The sequence below is a fragment of the Equus przewalskii genome, chromosome 17, assembly GCF_037783145.1.
Source record: "Equus przewalskii isolate Varuska chromosome 17, EquPr2, whole genome shotgun sequence".
NCBI classification, from domain to species: domain Eukaryota; kingdom Metazoa; phylum Chordata; class Mammalia; order Perissodactyla; family Equidae; genus Equus; species Equus przewalskii.
Window position 1 is genome coordinate 19,170,822 of NC_091847.1, and position 13,828 is coordinate 19,184,649.

Sequence of the window (13,828 nt, forward strand, 5' to 3'; positions counted from 1 at the left end):
TCAAATAAGAATCAGTTAACTGGATACTTCTTAATATCCGAATCCTTCAGAAAAAAACTTTAGTTTTATTAGTAACTAGATATATCTGGCTCGGCTGTCCTGAACTTAGGGCATTTCGTAAGCTTGAGCAAGGTCACTGGGGAGGGCAGTCCTGGGATGAAGGAGGCAGCAAAAGTGCAGTGGGTGCTCAGATGGGGACCAAGAGAGGACTCTCCTCAGCCCCTTGCAAGCCCGGCTCTGTCGGTTTGCATGATGCAGTGGGGGTGTCGGCGTTTGTTTTCAAAGAAAGCACCTGGACGGATTCGCAGCCACTGATGTGGAAGGATGCTTGTCAGAAAAGGAACCAAATAGTGTGTGTACATATACATGGTTTGGGGTAATAAATAAGTACATATATATTTATGTCTAAATAATAAATAATATGTACTATATAAACTATATATATATAAAAGAGAGGCGGTATACCCCAACACTTCCAAAATGACACAAAAATATCCTATTCTTGCTTTCTAATATTTCCACTGTGAACATATATTATTTGTGTCATGCAGAAATCATAGTTTGACCTTTACCCCAAAAAGGAAGAAAAAAACCTTATTGTTATTTTGACTGAAATACATCTAAGTGAAACAAATTTGACAAAAAAAAGAAAACCATAGGAAGAAAAATATTTTTCTTGAAAACGTCTTTAAAAACCTCCAAGCGCGTCTGTCTTAACGGGAAGCCTCTTGGAAATCCTAGCAGGTCGCTATCCGACTGGCAGAGCTTTGATGAGGCGTCTCAGAGGGTGGGGCTCATCCTGCAAACCCCAGGATGTGCGGCAGCAGGAGGCGGTGTTGTGAGCAACAGCTGGGCGAAAAGGCGCCCTGCTGTCTTTTCCAAAGATTGCTCCCGGTGCCCTGTTGGCCGACTTACCTGTCTGCATCAAAGGAAGAGACGGAAGAGTCATAGTCGAGATTGTAGGCCAGGACAGTGGTGTAGTAATTGAAGCCAAAAAAGTCGTAGGTGCCGTTGATCCTCCTCTTCTCAGCCTCCGTGAACTCTGGGAGCCTGGGTGGAAGGGGCCGTTAAAGGCGTGGGGCTTCGGCAGGAGCCGCGCTCTGGGACGAGGATGTCCTGGGGCAGGGTCGGGGGAGCGCCCTAAACTGCAGGCTCGTGGTGACTGGGGCAGCCGGGAGCAGGGAGAGGCCCTTCCAGCTGCTGCTGGACGCACCGCGGCCCCTCCCACCAGCCCTGAAGCCTGGCTTCCCTGCGGTTACGAGGCCCTTTTTCTAACTGGTCGCAAAACGAAACTACCGGTGACCCTGTTATAAACCTCCCTACACGCACAAGGATACACGGTTTTTATTTCCTTCAAAATTAGCACCTGCAACTTCTGATATTTACCATCCGTGATAGATTTGGAAATCAAGAACTTGTCTGAGGTACATGCTTTGAGACTAATCCTTTATGTTCGTAAGGTTATAATATCTTTTATAATTTGTATTTCCATAATCTGCCCTTTATAAAAAGTTACAGGTTTTGTTGTGGTTTAAGTGTGCCTCTTTTCCCCAAAGTCTATCCTTATTAGGAGAGGAAGTATTTTTACAAGTTGAATTTATTGAACTTTTGAGATTTGGACTTTTCTGCTCACATGATTTCCCTGCACTTTTTTTTTTTGAGGAAGATTAGCCCTGAGCTAACATCTGCTGCCAATCTGCCTCTTTTTGCTGAGGAAGACTGGCCCTGAGCTAACATCCATGCCTATCTTCCTCTACTTTATATGTGGGACGCCTGCCACAGCATGGCTTGCCAAGCAGTGCCATGTCCGCACCCGGGATCCGAACCTGAGAACCCAGGCTGCAAAGCGGAGCACACAAACTCAACCACTCAGCCACAGGGCCAGCCCCCTGGATGACTCTCAAACTGAGTGTGGGCTCTGGACTCGCCTGATTTCAAATCTCAGCTCCATCACTTAATAGCTGGGTGATATTGCTCTAATCTTTGTGCCTCAGTTTACTCATCTTTAAATAGGAATACAAGTACCCATAGAAGATGGGTAAATGTTAGCTGTTGATGTTGCCACTACTTCCTTGACAGGAAGAGGGCTGGGCCAGGAAGTAGGACTGCTTTGATGCAAACTGTCGCCACCTACTGGCCAAATGGCAAAAAGCATGTGGATGAGGGTCGCTCATTAGTCTCCACACTTATTAGATGAAATAGGAGTGGGTGAGCTGGGGAATTTGTTCTTGGAGTGAAGTAGTGAGTTGCAAAAAAGTGTGCCCTGGGGACAGGGTGCCCTGGGGACAGATTTGCTGGCTTTTCTGAAGAATAATAATAATAGCAACTGCCTTTTGTCAAGCACATAACAGTGCCAGGTTCTGGGCTAACGGCTTCACATTCATGATTATGTTTAATCTTCCTGGCAAGCAAGGAAGCTGAGAGATATGGTAAATTGCCTAAGACACGCGTCTCTGACCCCAAGGGCCAAGCTCTCATCATGGCACTGTGGGCCCAGGAGCCTCAGCTCGGCCCCACAGACCAGACTTCTTCCTGAACCTCTCCTGGCTGAGCACATGGGCACCAGGACCTACCGAGACTGGTTGAGGCCTGCGGCCAGGCTCCGGTCACGGATCCGAGTCTTCATCAGTTCACTGTAATCTCCATTCTTGAAAACAGGATGTGCAAACCAGCCTCCCATAAACTGCAGGTGGAGTTGGGGGACAGTGAGCCTCAGCATTGACAGGTGAGCACACAGCAGCTTCCCTGCTCAGAAGTCGCTGACCTCAGAATGCCCCTTCTCCCAACCCCCAATCTTAAACTGCATCTCCTCTGCTGCGGTTGGCACCTTGCAGCTTGAACGCCCACAGGTCTTTTCACCTTGCTGTGGTCTCAACACCGCAGCCCAAGGAGACATGCACTGAGCTGAGCACAGCCTTGGACTTGATAACCGCTGCCCGGCGGCCCTTAGAAGCATCTCACAGAAGAGGGGGAGAGACGACAGGATGCCCTGTCTTACCACAGACCAGGTCCTGCCCATCATCATGCCTAAGGATCCACCAGAACTTTCTGGGGAGGGCTGAGTTTCAAGGCTTTCCTGGTTGCCCAGGCAAAGGATGATTCTCCATGGGCTTTGGATTCTCAGCCCTAAAGTGGGGAACTTTTCAATCTATTTTCTTGAGTAAGGTCTAGGCCACCCTTACCCTCAGGGAGAGTACATGGCACCCAAATGCTATGACGCGTGAGTCCTGAGAGCCGCCTTCTCTCTCTCCACATCCTCCCCTCCTCTGCTGGCTGATGCTTGGAATGTGGGGTGAGGGCAGCCTTCCATCCTCAGTCAGGGATGAGGCAAAGAACACACTCACTCTGGTAAAAGAGGCCTCAGTGCCCTCTGAGTTGTAACAGAGCGTTTCTTTCCGTGGGAGCTGGTTTTACCAGGGGATGGATGGCTCTTGGTCCCGGGCTGCAGTATCACAGTTCACCAGCAAGTGGCTCCATCTAATGAGATGACAGCCTAACATTTCCTGAGGTTTGTTTTGGTTTCGGAAAACAAATTATTGCTCCAATTCACCAGTTCTGTGGGTCTGAAATGAGGGATGCAGGAATTTCGTTCCAAGACTTTTCCCCCAGCTGGCAGGCAAAGGGGAAAATTAAGCTCTTATTCGCATTTATTAATTGGACCACCTTTGTCAAGTTCTTTTGTAAAGACTTTGGCAAACCAAAGCCTTGGTGTCCCTTCCGAATGCCACAGTCTGCGGGCTCCTCCACAGAGCCAAAAGGGAGCGCCAATCAAGAGAGACCCTTGCCTTTCTTTCCTGATGCTGAAACACAGGAGAGGGTTCCTTCCAGCCTCTTAGGAGACACCAGCAGGAGCCAGAGAAAAGCTGTGCCATGACGAGGGCCGTTCTCCTCTCTCTCCTCTTCTCAGGGGCCCAGACTGAAATCAGGGTGGGCCATGTTGTTGGCACCTGCTCACTAGTGTCTCTACTTCCTAGGAGCAAAATTCCATGGCCAAAAGATAAGTGCCCCAAAAGATGCAAAAGATGCATGCTAAACTCATGGAGTTGGGAAATTCGGGGCACTAATGTGTTTCACAGACTCTAAAGCCCCCAACTTAAGAAATTCTCAGGTGGAGTAATTAAAATCTGATGGTGACACTTAGAGGTGAAGTGTGACCTTGCAGCTCGGCTCCATTAGCTACCACAGTCAAACCAGAGATCAAAGAGGTGGAATTTCTTTCTACTAGCTAGCTTCAAGCCAGTGTAGCATCCAGTAAGGACAGCATGTGCAAATAATTTTTTAAGACTTAAAAGAAAACTCAAGCCCAAAGATCTTCCATCACAGCAAACCTCTTAAGTGGGTAGGTCATCTCCATTTCGGAAATGAGAAAACTAAGGTACAAAACGGTTAGATGATTTCTCCAAGTTCACAAAATCAGGAAATAGCAAAACAAGGCCTAGATTTTAAATCTTTGTTTGCAATCTAAGTTTCCGCTAGATCACGACAAGAGGGGAAAATGGGCAAGAGTGAAAACAACACCCAGAGGAGAAACAGACCTCGACGTATCTCCTGGCCGCCTCCACATCCTCCTGGTTGGAGGGGTTTCGGGGCTCAGCCCACTCACAGTTGAGGGTGATGGAAATCGTGCCGCCTTGACTGGCGCGGTATACGTCATTGTACAGATGCCAGGCCTCGGCGTGAGCCTTTAGCAGGTTGTGGCCAGCAAGGTAGGGGGCAGTGCCAGGCCTAGAGGAGATTCCTGGAAATAGACATGGATGTCAATGAAGAATAAATGTGGCCAAGAATATCACTCTCTGCCTATAGATGGCGTCTATGTGTTTGGGAGAAAGAGTACAGATTTTGGCTTTAGGAAGAATGAAGTCAAATCCTGGCTCCACTTCATTTTTTTTTTCCTCCCCAAATCCCCCCAGTACCTAGTTGTATATTTTTAGTTGTGGGTCCTTATGATTGTGGCACGTGGGACACCACCTCAGGGTGGCCTGACAAGCAGTACAATGTCCATGCCCAGGATCCAAACCAGCAAAACCACAGGCCGCCAAAGTGAAACGCGTGAACTTAACCACTCGGCCACGGGGCTGGCCCCCTGGCCCCGCTTCTTACAAGCTGGCTGTGTAACTTTGGATGAGTAATTTAGCCTTTCAATTTCTTCCTCGGCAAAATGAGCAATAGAGAGTTCTTGAGAGGACATGAAATAGTGTATGTGAAGCACCCAGCAGCACTGTGTCTGGCAAAGAGAGGCACTTGATAAATGTTGGTTTCTATACCCTCTCCCTCAAAGAGTGGCTCAGACAGCTCAGGCAAAGTACCCAGAAGAGTGTGGCAGCCTTGAGCAAGAGGCAGGGTCTTTGAGGTGCTGCCACGGGGCTTTCTTGGCCTCCTCCTCCAGTGCTACCTGGATTTCAGGTCTTCATGGTGCTAAGAATGCCATGCTCCAAAGAGCTGACAAGTTGGGTCTGGAGCCTTTACCTGGAGCTGCTGTCCCGTAGCCATAGCCCTGGGTAACAACGACAAAGGGCTCATTCAGCGTGATCCAAAACTTCACCTTGTCCCCCAGCCTCTGGAAGACCACATTTGCATACTCTTTAAAGTGCTGCACAATGGTCTCGTTCTCCCAGCCTCCAACATCCTGGAGCGCCTGGGGCAGGTCCCAGTGGTACAGGGTCACCTGTGGAAAAGCAAGATCAGCAGTTCCATCAGCCTGCTTTGCATGGGAAGCCATGGAGGCCATATGTGCCAGCACAAATGTCTGCTGCTCAAGCTGAGAATGAACGATGGGGCGAAAAAGGCTCACAGTTTCTTTGATGGGAGGGGAGGGCAGCAGTGTTGAAGTGTGAGAAGTTCATGCACCTGGATCAGAGAAGGCTGGGTTTGAGTCCCAGCTCTGCCACCTACCAGCTATGTGATGCTGGACTCAGGCACTAAGACTTCCACTTCAGTGAATCATCGTGAGGCCTAAGTCACATGGCGGAGGACGTGAAAAGTGGCTGACACCCTGGCAGCTCTTTGGTAAGTGTTAGCTATGTTATAGTCAGGAGTCAGAGATGCTGGTGCCTCAGAACCTGCCCAGATAGACTGCACTGAGAGTCTGAGGCTAGGAGGGTCCCAGGAGGATGGAGGCATTTTGCTTGTAAAGGGACACCCCCAAGGACACCATCTAATGTGTCTGGAGGTTTTTCCTGTGGAGCTGGGAACCTTTTCTAGGAGAGGGGCGCCTCTGGCCACATCCACGTGGTGGCCTTTCCTCTCTCCTGGCCTTCTCCTCGACACCCCTGACACACCCCATCTTGGCCAAGCCGGGGTCTCCGCTGTCCTCAGTCTGCACGGGGCCACTAGCCATCTTCAGCTCAGACCCAGTCTCTCCTTTTGCCTGAAATGCCCTTCCTCTGCCCGCCCACCCATCCAAATTCTCTATCTTCAAGACCCACACCTCCCGGAAGCTCTCATGGCCACAGCACTTTTCCTCTCTTTGGTGTCTCAATGCCCTCAAGGGCTACGAAAGAGCTGTGTGCTCTCTGAAGTTGTTCTGAACTGTTGCGTGTGATGAATCTCACTGTCCACCCAGATCATAGGGTCACGCAAGGCAGCCACTTGGCCATCTTCTCTCCCTAGTGCTCGTGGGAATAAACATTGCCTGGCTGGTTTGTTCCTGCAGTGTTATCAGTGTGAGGAGAGACGTCCAGATAGCACTTTTATGTGGAAAAAGCTCTGCTTTTGGGGTGGGAAGAGGTGGGTTGTAACGTGGGGACTATGCTCTGGCCGCAGTGCACGATCTCCAACCGCTCCAGCAGAGGAAACGCAGTGCTTCACAGGACGAGTGCCCCCTAGCGCTTTGTCATAAATACCACAAACAGCCCAGGGGAAAAGGAAAAGTGTTCTCAGGCTCCCAAGTAAAATGTAAAAATTTTGGTAACAGCGAAGTAAGTCCACAAGGGAGCTTCTGTATTATAATTCATAACAACTCATGGCTTAAAAACACATGCACGTCTGCCCCTGCAATTCTGCTCCTAGGACCACTCCTACAGATACGCTTCCACCCATGCGAAACCATGGATGTCTATGGTTACTCATTATAGTGTTGGTCATAATGGCAAAAGAGTGGAAACATCACAGGAAAGAGTGTCTATTAACAGGGAAGCAATTAGAGAAGTAAGGTATAAGCAGAATTTGACATAACTAAAAAAAAGAAAGAACATAAAGGAAACTATGTGTGGATTTGGAAATATCTGCAAGAAATAGTGTTAAATAAAAGCAACTACCAAAGTGCATGTATCTTACCATGATAAAAAAAGAGGGTAAAAGGAATATATACACACACACATACACTCCCGCTGGCTTACATACCCCAGAGAAGGAGTTGAGAACCTAGCAAACTTGGTTGTCTGTAAGGAGGGGAACTGGATCGCTCAGGGTCAAGGATGGAGGAAAATCTTCACTGTAGACTCTTTTATGCTTTTTGAATTCTGCACCATGTGAATTTATTCAAAATTTAAATTTGAAAAAAGCATTTTATTTACACAATAAATATGCTCCCTGCCCCGGCTGGCTCTACCGTGTGAACTTGACCAAGGCGTTGTCGGGGCCCAGTCTCACCTGGGGCTTGATGTTGGCAGCCAGCAGTGCATCAATGAGCCGCACGTAGTAGTTCAGCCCCGCTTCATTGATGTACTTGGTGGTTCCATCAGGGAGGATGCGAGTCCAAGAGATGGATAAGCGATAGTGGGTCACGCCCAGGTTCTGCAGGGCGACCACATCCTCAGCAATCTTGTGATAACTGTCACAGGTCACGTCTGCAGTGTCACTGTTCTCAACCTTCAGTGGTGTGTGAGAGAACGTGTCCCAAATACTGAGTCCTTTGCCATCTTCTCTCCACGCACCTTCGATCTCAAGATGACAAGACATGGTCTAATTAAGTCATGCAGTCAAGCCCTCATAAGTTCCTTTCTGTCAGCAGGGGACTCCCGAGTCAGGATGTAATTAAGCATCACCTCCTTTGGGAGCCTTCTCTGGCCACCCTCCAATTTCTGAACTCCTCTAGCTTTCTGTACACACTTTCTGTACATCATGGCACTGTCATGTGGCATTATACAATGATGCACTTGCTGATTGGCTTCCCACAAGACCGTGAGGTCTAGGCATTGTGACCTTCCTCTTGGTGTCCCAGCAGTTAACGCAGCAGTGTCTGGTGTATGGTGGGTGCTCACTAAAAGTTTGAGTGAACAATTCCATGTGTCCCAACTCCAATCACAGCCAAATAAATCCCAGTGGTGCCAGGCAAGGAGGCAGAATTTCTACTCAGGACATGTATTACTGTTTCTGTGCTTCCTTTTTCTCCTCCCACCTATCCTATGGGGAAGCTGACCACAAGCCACTGGGCAAATGCTTACCTACAGGCTTAGTCTGACAGGTACAATTTCCGTAATTTACTTTAAAACACTTTAGCAAATATGGTGTGATATTATGTGACTGGATGCAGCTAAGTTGGTGCTGGCATTTTAACCAAGAACGCATATCCAGGCTTGGCTAATTGGAATATTCAATGTCACAAAGGGTGAGACTTGTAGTCACAAGTTTGCCATGATGAATACAAATGGGTACTCACTGATGCCTATTTAATCACTCAAGATGTTTTCAACACACTCCCTGCCCTTGCATGGACAAGGCTGAAGAATCCAGCAAGGCCTACAGCCTGGGCCCTAGAATAAATCCCCAACACTTCCTGCGTCCAGCTGTAAACCTGTGGGGCAGTGGTTCTCACCCAGGGGCTATTTTGTCCCTTAGCAATGTCTGGAGACATTTTTGATGGTTACAACTGAAGGAGGAGTCTGCTGGCACCTAGTGGGTAGAGGCCAGGGATGCTGCCAAGCATCCCACAGTGAACAGGACAGTCCCTGTTCTGGATAACAAAGAATTATCCAGCCAAAGTCAATCGGACCAGGCTAGAGAAACCCTGCTACAGAGGATGCTGTTTGCCCCTAATAAAAGTAACAGCATCCTGTCCGTGAACTCTTGGCATTTCCTCAAGTGAATCTTTCATGTGAGGTGTTGGCCAGAGCACCTAAAAGGACCAAGAACTGGGTTTTCTCCAGTCCACAGAACAAGCCTCGTGAACAGTTTTCGTGTCTGTGCGTTTAGTTAATAAATGTCTGCATGTGGCAGAACTTGGTCTGAGATCTCATTTGAACCTGGTAGTGTGGTCGTCTGGGAGTAGCTAACCCTAACCTACCTCAAAAATGTTTTCAGCAACTATGGTTATCCGGAAAAAATCTACGGGCTGAGCACACCCAGAGTCAGGTGAGCCCATACCACTGACCCTGCCCCGGTTCCACAACGAGCTTACAGAGCCCCCTCCTGTGTCAGAGAAAACGAACGGAGGGAGAAGACGTAAAGCAGGGACCCACGACTAACTGCCCGGGCAAGCCACTCTTTGCTGTTTATCTTATTTTCCTGGGAAAAGCAAAACCCTCATATTTCTGTATTAGTGAGTTCATTTGGCCTGAATAAGGCAACACTGTGATGTTTTTGGGATACCTGAAAAAGCCCAGGGCCACGTGAAAGCCATTTTGAGTGAATTACCTGCTTGGAAGAGATCCGGTGAGAAATAAAAGCATCCAGCAGAGAAGCTTCATATCCGCATGCCTTTGCCCAAGTGTTTCTGCCCAGGCTTTACCCGCTCCATCGTGCCTGCAAACACCCATCTCTGCACAGCCCTCGTAACTGTGCTTGTCTGCCTGAATTCAGGAATGTGAAGAAGCCAGGCTCTCCAGGAAGAGGATCTCTCAGACTTCCCCTGCATCATCCTGCACTTCCTACTTCCTCCCACGAGTCTGTGAAAATCCCCTGCTCACGTGCCTGCCCTCCCTGGCACTGAGCCCAGAGCCTGGTGCCTGGTAGGTATGCAATGGATGCTGTGGAGCTGCCCTGGATGCCTCACCTGATATGCAGCGGTAGCTGCACTCCAGGCGAAGCCCTCGGGGAACTGTCCGTAGAGAAACTCATCTTCCTTGGCCGCTGGCATGCCGTTGTTGGTAATGACCTCTGTGTAGTACCCGGCTGAGGTTCTTGCTGTACGAGGCCTGTTCGCATTATTGAAATCAACATGATATAGTCCAAACTTGATTGTGTAGCCATTCACCCACTCAAAGTTGTCCATCAGAGACCACGCAGCATACCCTCGAAGGTCGACACCATCGAGCCTGTAGGCTGGGAACATTCCAAAGGGAGCAGAGGAGAGCTTTACATCAGGAGGTCAGGGTCCCCAAGAAGCCCAGCCAAGTGCTGGCTCCTCAACTCAAGCCAGTCCTCCTAAACCATCAACTTGCACACACAAGTAATATGTGCCCAGATAGACATACAGATCACCTTGTCTTTCTTTTTGCCAGCACTCATATTCCCACAGCAAGTACTAATGACTGATCTTTGCAAAATCAAATTCTTTTGTTGGAGTAAAGGGACATGTCTCAAATTCAAAAGTCTCAGCCCACTTTAGAAGTTAAACACAGAAATGTGAATTAGAGAAGAGTTTCTTGCTCCAGCCTGCATGGAACCCACAAGAATCTAAGCTCCATGTCCGCAGAAGATTATCTGTTTTGTTCACTGCTGGATCCCTAGCACTTAGAACAGAACTTATCGCATAGTAGCGGCTCAATAATGAATGAACGGACCCACGAAAATATTCTTGTGGGGACTCTGTGTGTATATGTTTGGGGAGATACCCATAGCTTTTTTCAGATCCCCAAAGGGATATGTAACCCCAGACAGGGAGAGGATTATGGAGTTAGGGCATAAGACAGAGGCTCGTTGATGGTTCATTATCTGCTCTGGCAAACCATTTCCAGCACATGCCAAATGGGTGCTGGAAGATTTTGCAAGAGGAACATGAACCCTCATATACCTTTCAAAGCTTCATTGATGTAGGTTTTGTGGTAGAACATCCTATCAGTATCTTCCACTTCCGGATTTGTCAGCCCCGCCCCATTTTCAGTGATGTAAATGGGGATGTCACCATACTCTTCTTTGATCCAGTTGAGCAGTCTTCGCATCCCCCAGGGCGCAGCTCTGTTTAGTGCTGTGGACGGCCATGAAGGATCCTCTTCCGCGGTCATCTCCTGGTCATATTCGTAGGAGGGTGGGTTTAAATTGGGTGTGGTATGCTGCACGATTCTGGAGGAGTAGGTGTTGAGGCAGAACACATCAGCTGTAGCGCTGATGTACCGCTTCTCCTCCTCAGTGAAGCTCGGCAGGCGGGAGGTGGCTAAGTGCTGTAGTTCACTCCTGTTCCCCACTTTCCACTTCATGACCTCGGGATAATCTCCATTTCGGAAAATGGGGTGGGCGAACCAGCCCAGTGAGAACTGCAGCATTCGGTCAGCTGCCTCCACATCCCTGGGGACCTCTGGTGACTTGGGCTCTGCCCAGAATGCACTAAGGCTCAGAGAGATGACTCCCTTCTGCTCCTGCCTGTATTTCTCATCATAGGTGTGATAGACTGTAGCATGAGCTTTGATGACTGCATGGCCAATCCTGTAAGGTGCCGAGCCTGGGTCCTGAATGTTTGGGGGAAATTCCCCTGAGCCGTAACCCAACCACGCCTGGTGCATGGGCTCATTAAAGGTCATCCAGAACTTGACTCTGTCACCAAAGGTCTGGAAACAAAAGTCTGCATAGCTGTTAAACAACTCAATCAAGGAAGGATTCTCCCAGCCTCCAATATCCTGGAGAGCCTGGGGCAGGTCCCAGTGGAACAGTGTCACCATGGGAGAGATGTTGCTTGCTATCAAGGCATCGATCAGCCTATTGTAATAATCAACGCCAAGTCTGTTGATAGAACTGTTTCTCCCAGTTGGGAAAATCCGAGACCAGGAGATAGAGAAGCGATAGGCGTTCACTTTCAGAGCTCGAAGCATGTTCAGATCAGCATCCAATTGGTTATAGCTGTCACAGGCTATGTCTCCGGTGGCATTGTCTTTCACATGGCTCCCTGGTGTGTGGGTAAAATTATCCCAAATGCTGGGACCTTTGCCGTCAGCATCCCAAGCTCCTTCAATCTGATAGGCTGATGAAGACACACCCCACAGAAAGTCATCTCGGAACGTGCCGTGGTAGAACAAATCCCTTTCAAACTGGGGTTGGTTGGAGAACTTTTCCCAAACTACTTTAGCCTTGGAGGGCACCTCGGATGGAAAAGTGAAGGCTCTGATTTTAGGGGAGATGTTTGCTGTACTGGGTGGCGCCAGTCTTTTGACTGCCTTGGTGAGGAAACCATTCTTTTCAATGATGCTGGTGAAAAAGTAGGCAGATTTCCTGGGGGTCCTTGGCTTGCTGCTGTCGTTGAAGTTGACATGGTGTAGCCCAAACCTCTGGCTGTAACCGGAGGGGCCTTCGAAGCCATCGATGAGGGAACGAGCAATATAAGATCGAACATCCACCGAGTCCTCCTTGACAGCTGTGGAGAAGAACAAAAATAAAGATTATGTTAAAGCCTCTGTTACTGATGTTGCTTTTTAAAAGTTTTCCTTTAGAAGGGGCGGCCTGGTGGCAAAGTGGTTAAGTTCACACACTTCACTTCGGCAGCCCGGAGTTCGTGGGTTTGGATCCTAGGTGCGGACCTACACACTACTCATCAAGCCATGCTGTGGCAGTGTCCCACATACAAAATAGAGGAAGATTGACACGGATGTTAGCTCAGGGCCAATCTTCCTCACCAAAAAAAAGTTTTTCTTTTGACATAAAAATTTTGTAGGTGACTTGGGCTATGCAAAAAAAGTTAACCCTTTTTCCTCCTCAGAATGAGCAAAAGGAAAATCCACAAAACCCCCACAAAATATCTATGGCCATAAATCTCAATCTAAATGATCAACCCTGTCTTAAAATGAATAATAGAGAGACTGTGCCCCATCTGCTAGTATCAGGATTCCTTGGTTTTATACAGAACACATAAAATCATTTACTCTTTAAAAATGTGCTTTTGTTTTTCCTTGTTTACATTTAGCAATATTGACGTAAAATGGTCACACATTCCATGTTAAAAAAAAGACAAAGAAAGCCTAAACAAAGGTACTCCTTGGTGCAGTAGGTTGAATGGTGTCCCCCAAAAGATATGTCCAAGTCCTAACCATGGCCCCCACCAGTGAATGTAACCTTATTTGGAAAAAGTTTCTTCTTTGCAGATGTAATTAAGCTAAGGAGTTCAAGACGAGATCATCCTGGAGTAACTGGGTGGGCCCTAACTCCAATGATCAGCATCCTTATAAGAGACTCAGATGAGAGGGCCACATGAAGATAGAGGCAGAGATTGAGTGATGCAGCCAGAAACCAACGAATGCCTGGCACCACCAGAAGCTGGAAGAGGCAAGGAAAGATTCTCCCCTGGAGCCTTTGGAGGGAGAGAGGCCCTACTGACATCTCGATTTCGGACTTTTGGCCTCCAGAACTGTGAGAGAATAAGAAACAGTCTATTGAGTCAACCAAGGACCAAAGCCAAAGTAAGGCAATGGCTGCAGGCTCCTACAGGGAGCCAGCAAAGTATTAAGGCCTACTTTTATCAGATTACACAGCCTATCAACAAACATTGATTGTAGAAGAGGTAGGTAAAGTTGCTCATTCATTCTATAAATAATTTAGTAAGCATCTACTTTGTCCCAGGCTATGCTAGGATCTGGGGAAAGTAAAGATGAACAAAAGCCTCATAGGTTAGAGGGTGGAGTGAAGAGCTGAGCCAGAAATAGAAAGGCCTATGTTTCCACTCACTGGCTGTTTGGGCCCTTCATTTAATCTCTCAGAGCATCAGTTTTCACAGTCATCTTATGAGGATAATATCTGCCCCTGTTTA

At 48.1% G+C, this 13,828-nt stretch overlaps 1 protein-coding gene across 1 annotated transcript in view; it reads right to left on the minus strand.

Annotated features, from left to right (window-relative positions):
* The window catches only part of LCT (lactase), a 46,787-nt gene that overhangs the window by 3,622 nt on the left and 29,337 nt on the right, over positions 1–13,828 (minus strand). Inside the window, exons 8-14 of the mRNA XM_008516927.2 lie at positions 10,892–12,442; positions 9,932–10,200; positions 7,591–7,881; positions 5,467–5,665; positions 4,536–4,738; positions 2,574–2,683; positions 916–1,050 (exon numbers count right to left, since the gene is read on the minus strand). Of these exons, the coding sequence (XP_008515149.2) occupies positions 916–1,050; positions 2,574–2,683; positions 4,536–4,738; positions 5,467–5,665; positions 7,591–7,881; positions 9,932–10,200; positions 10,892–12,442 (2,758 nt within the window). The remainder of the gene's footprint in view (positions 1–915; positions 1,051–2,573; positions 2,684–4,535; positions 4,739–5,466; positions 5,666–7,590; positions 7,882–9,931; positions 10,201–10,891; positions 12,443–13,828) is intronic.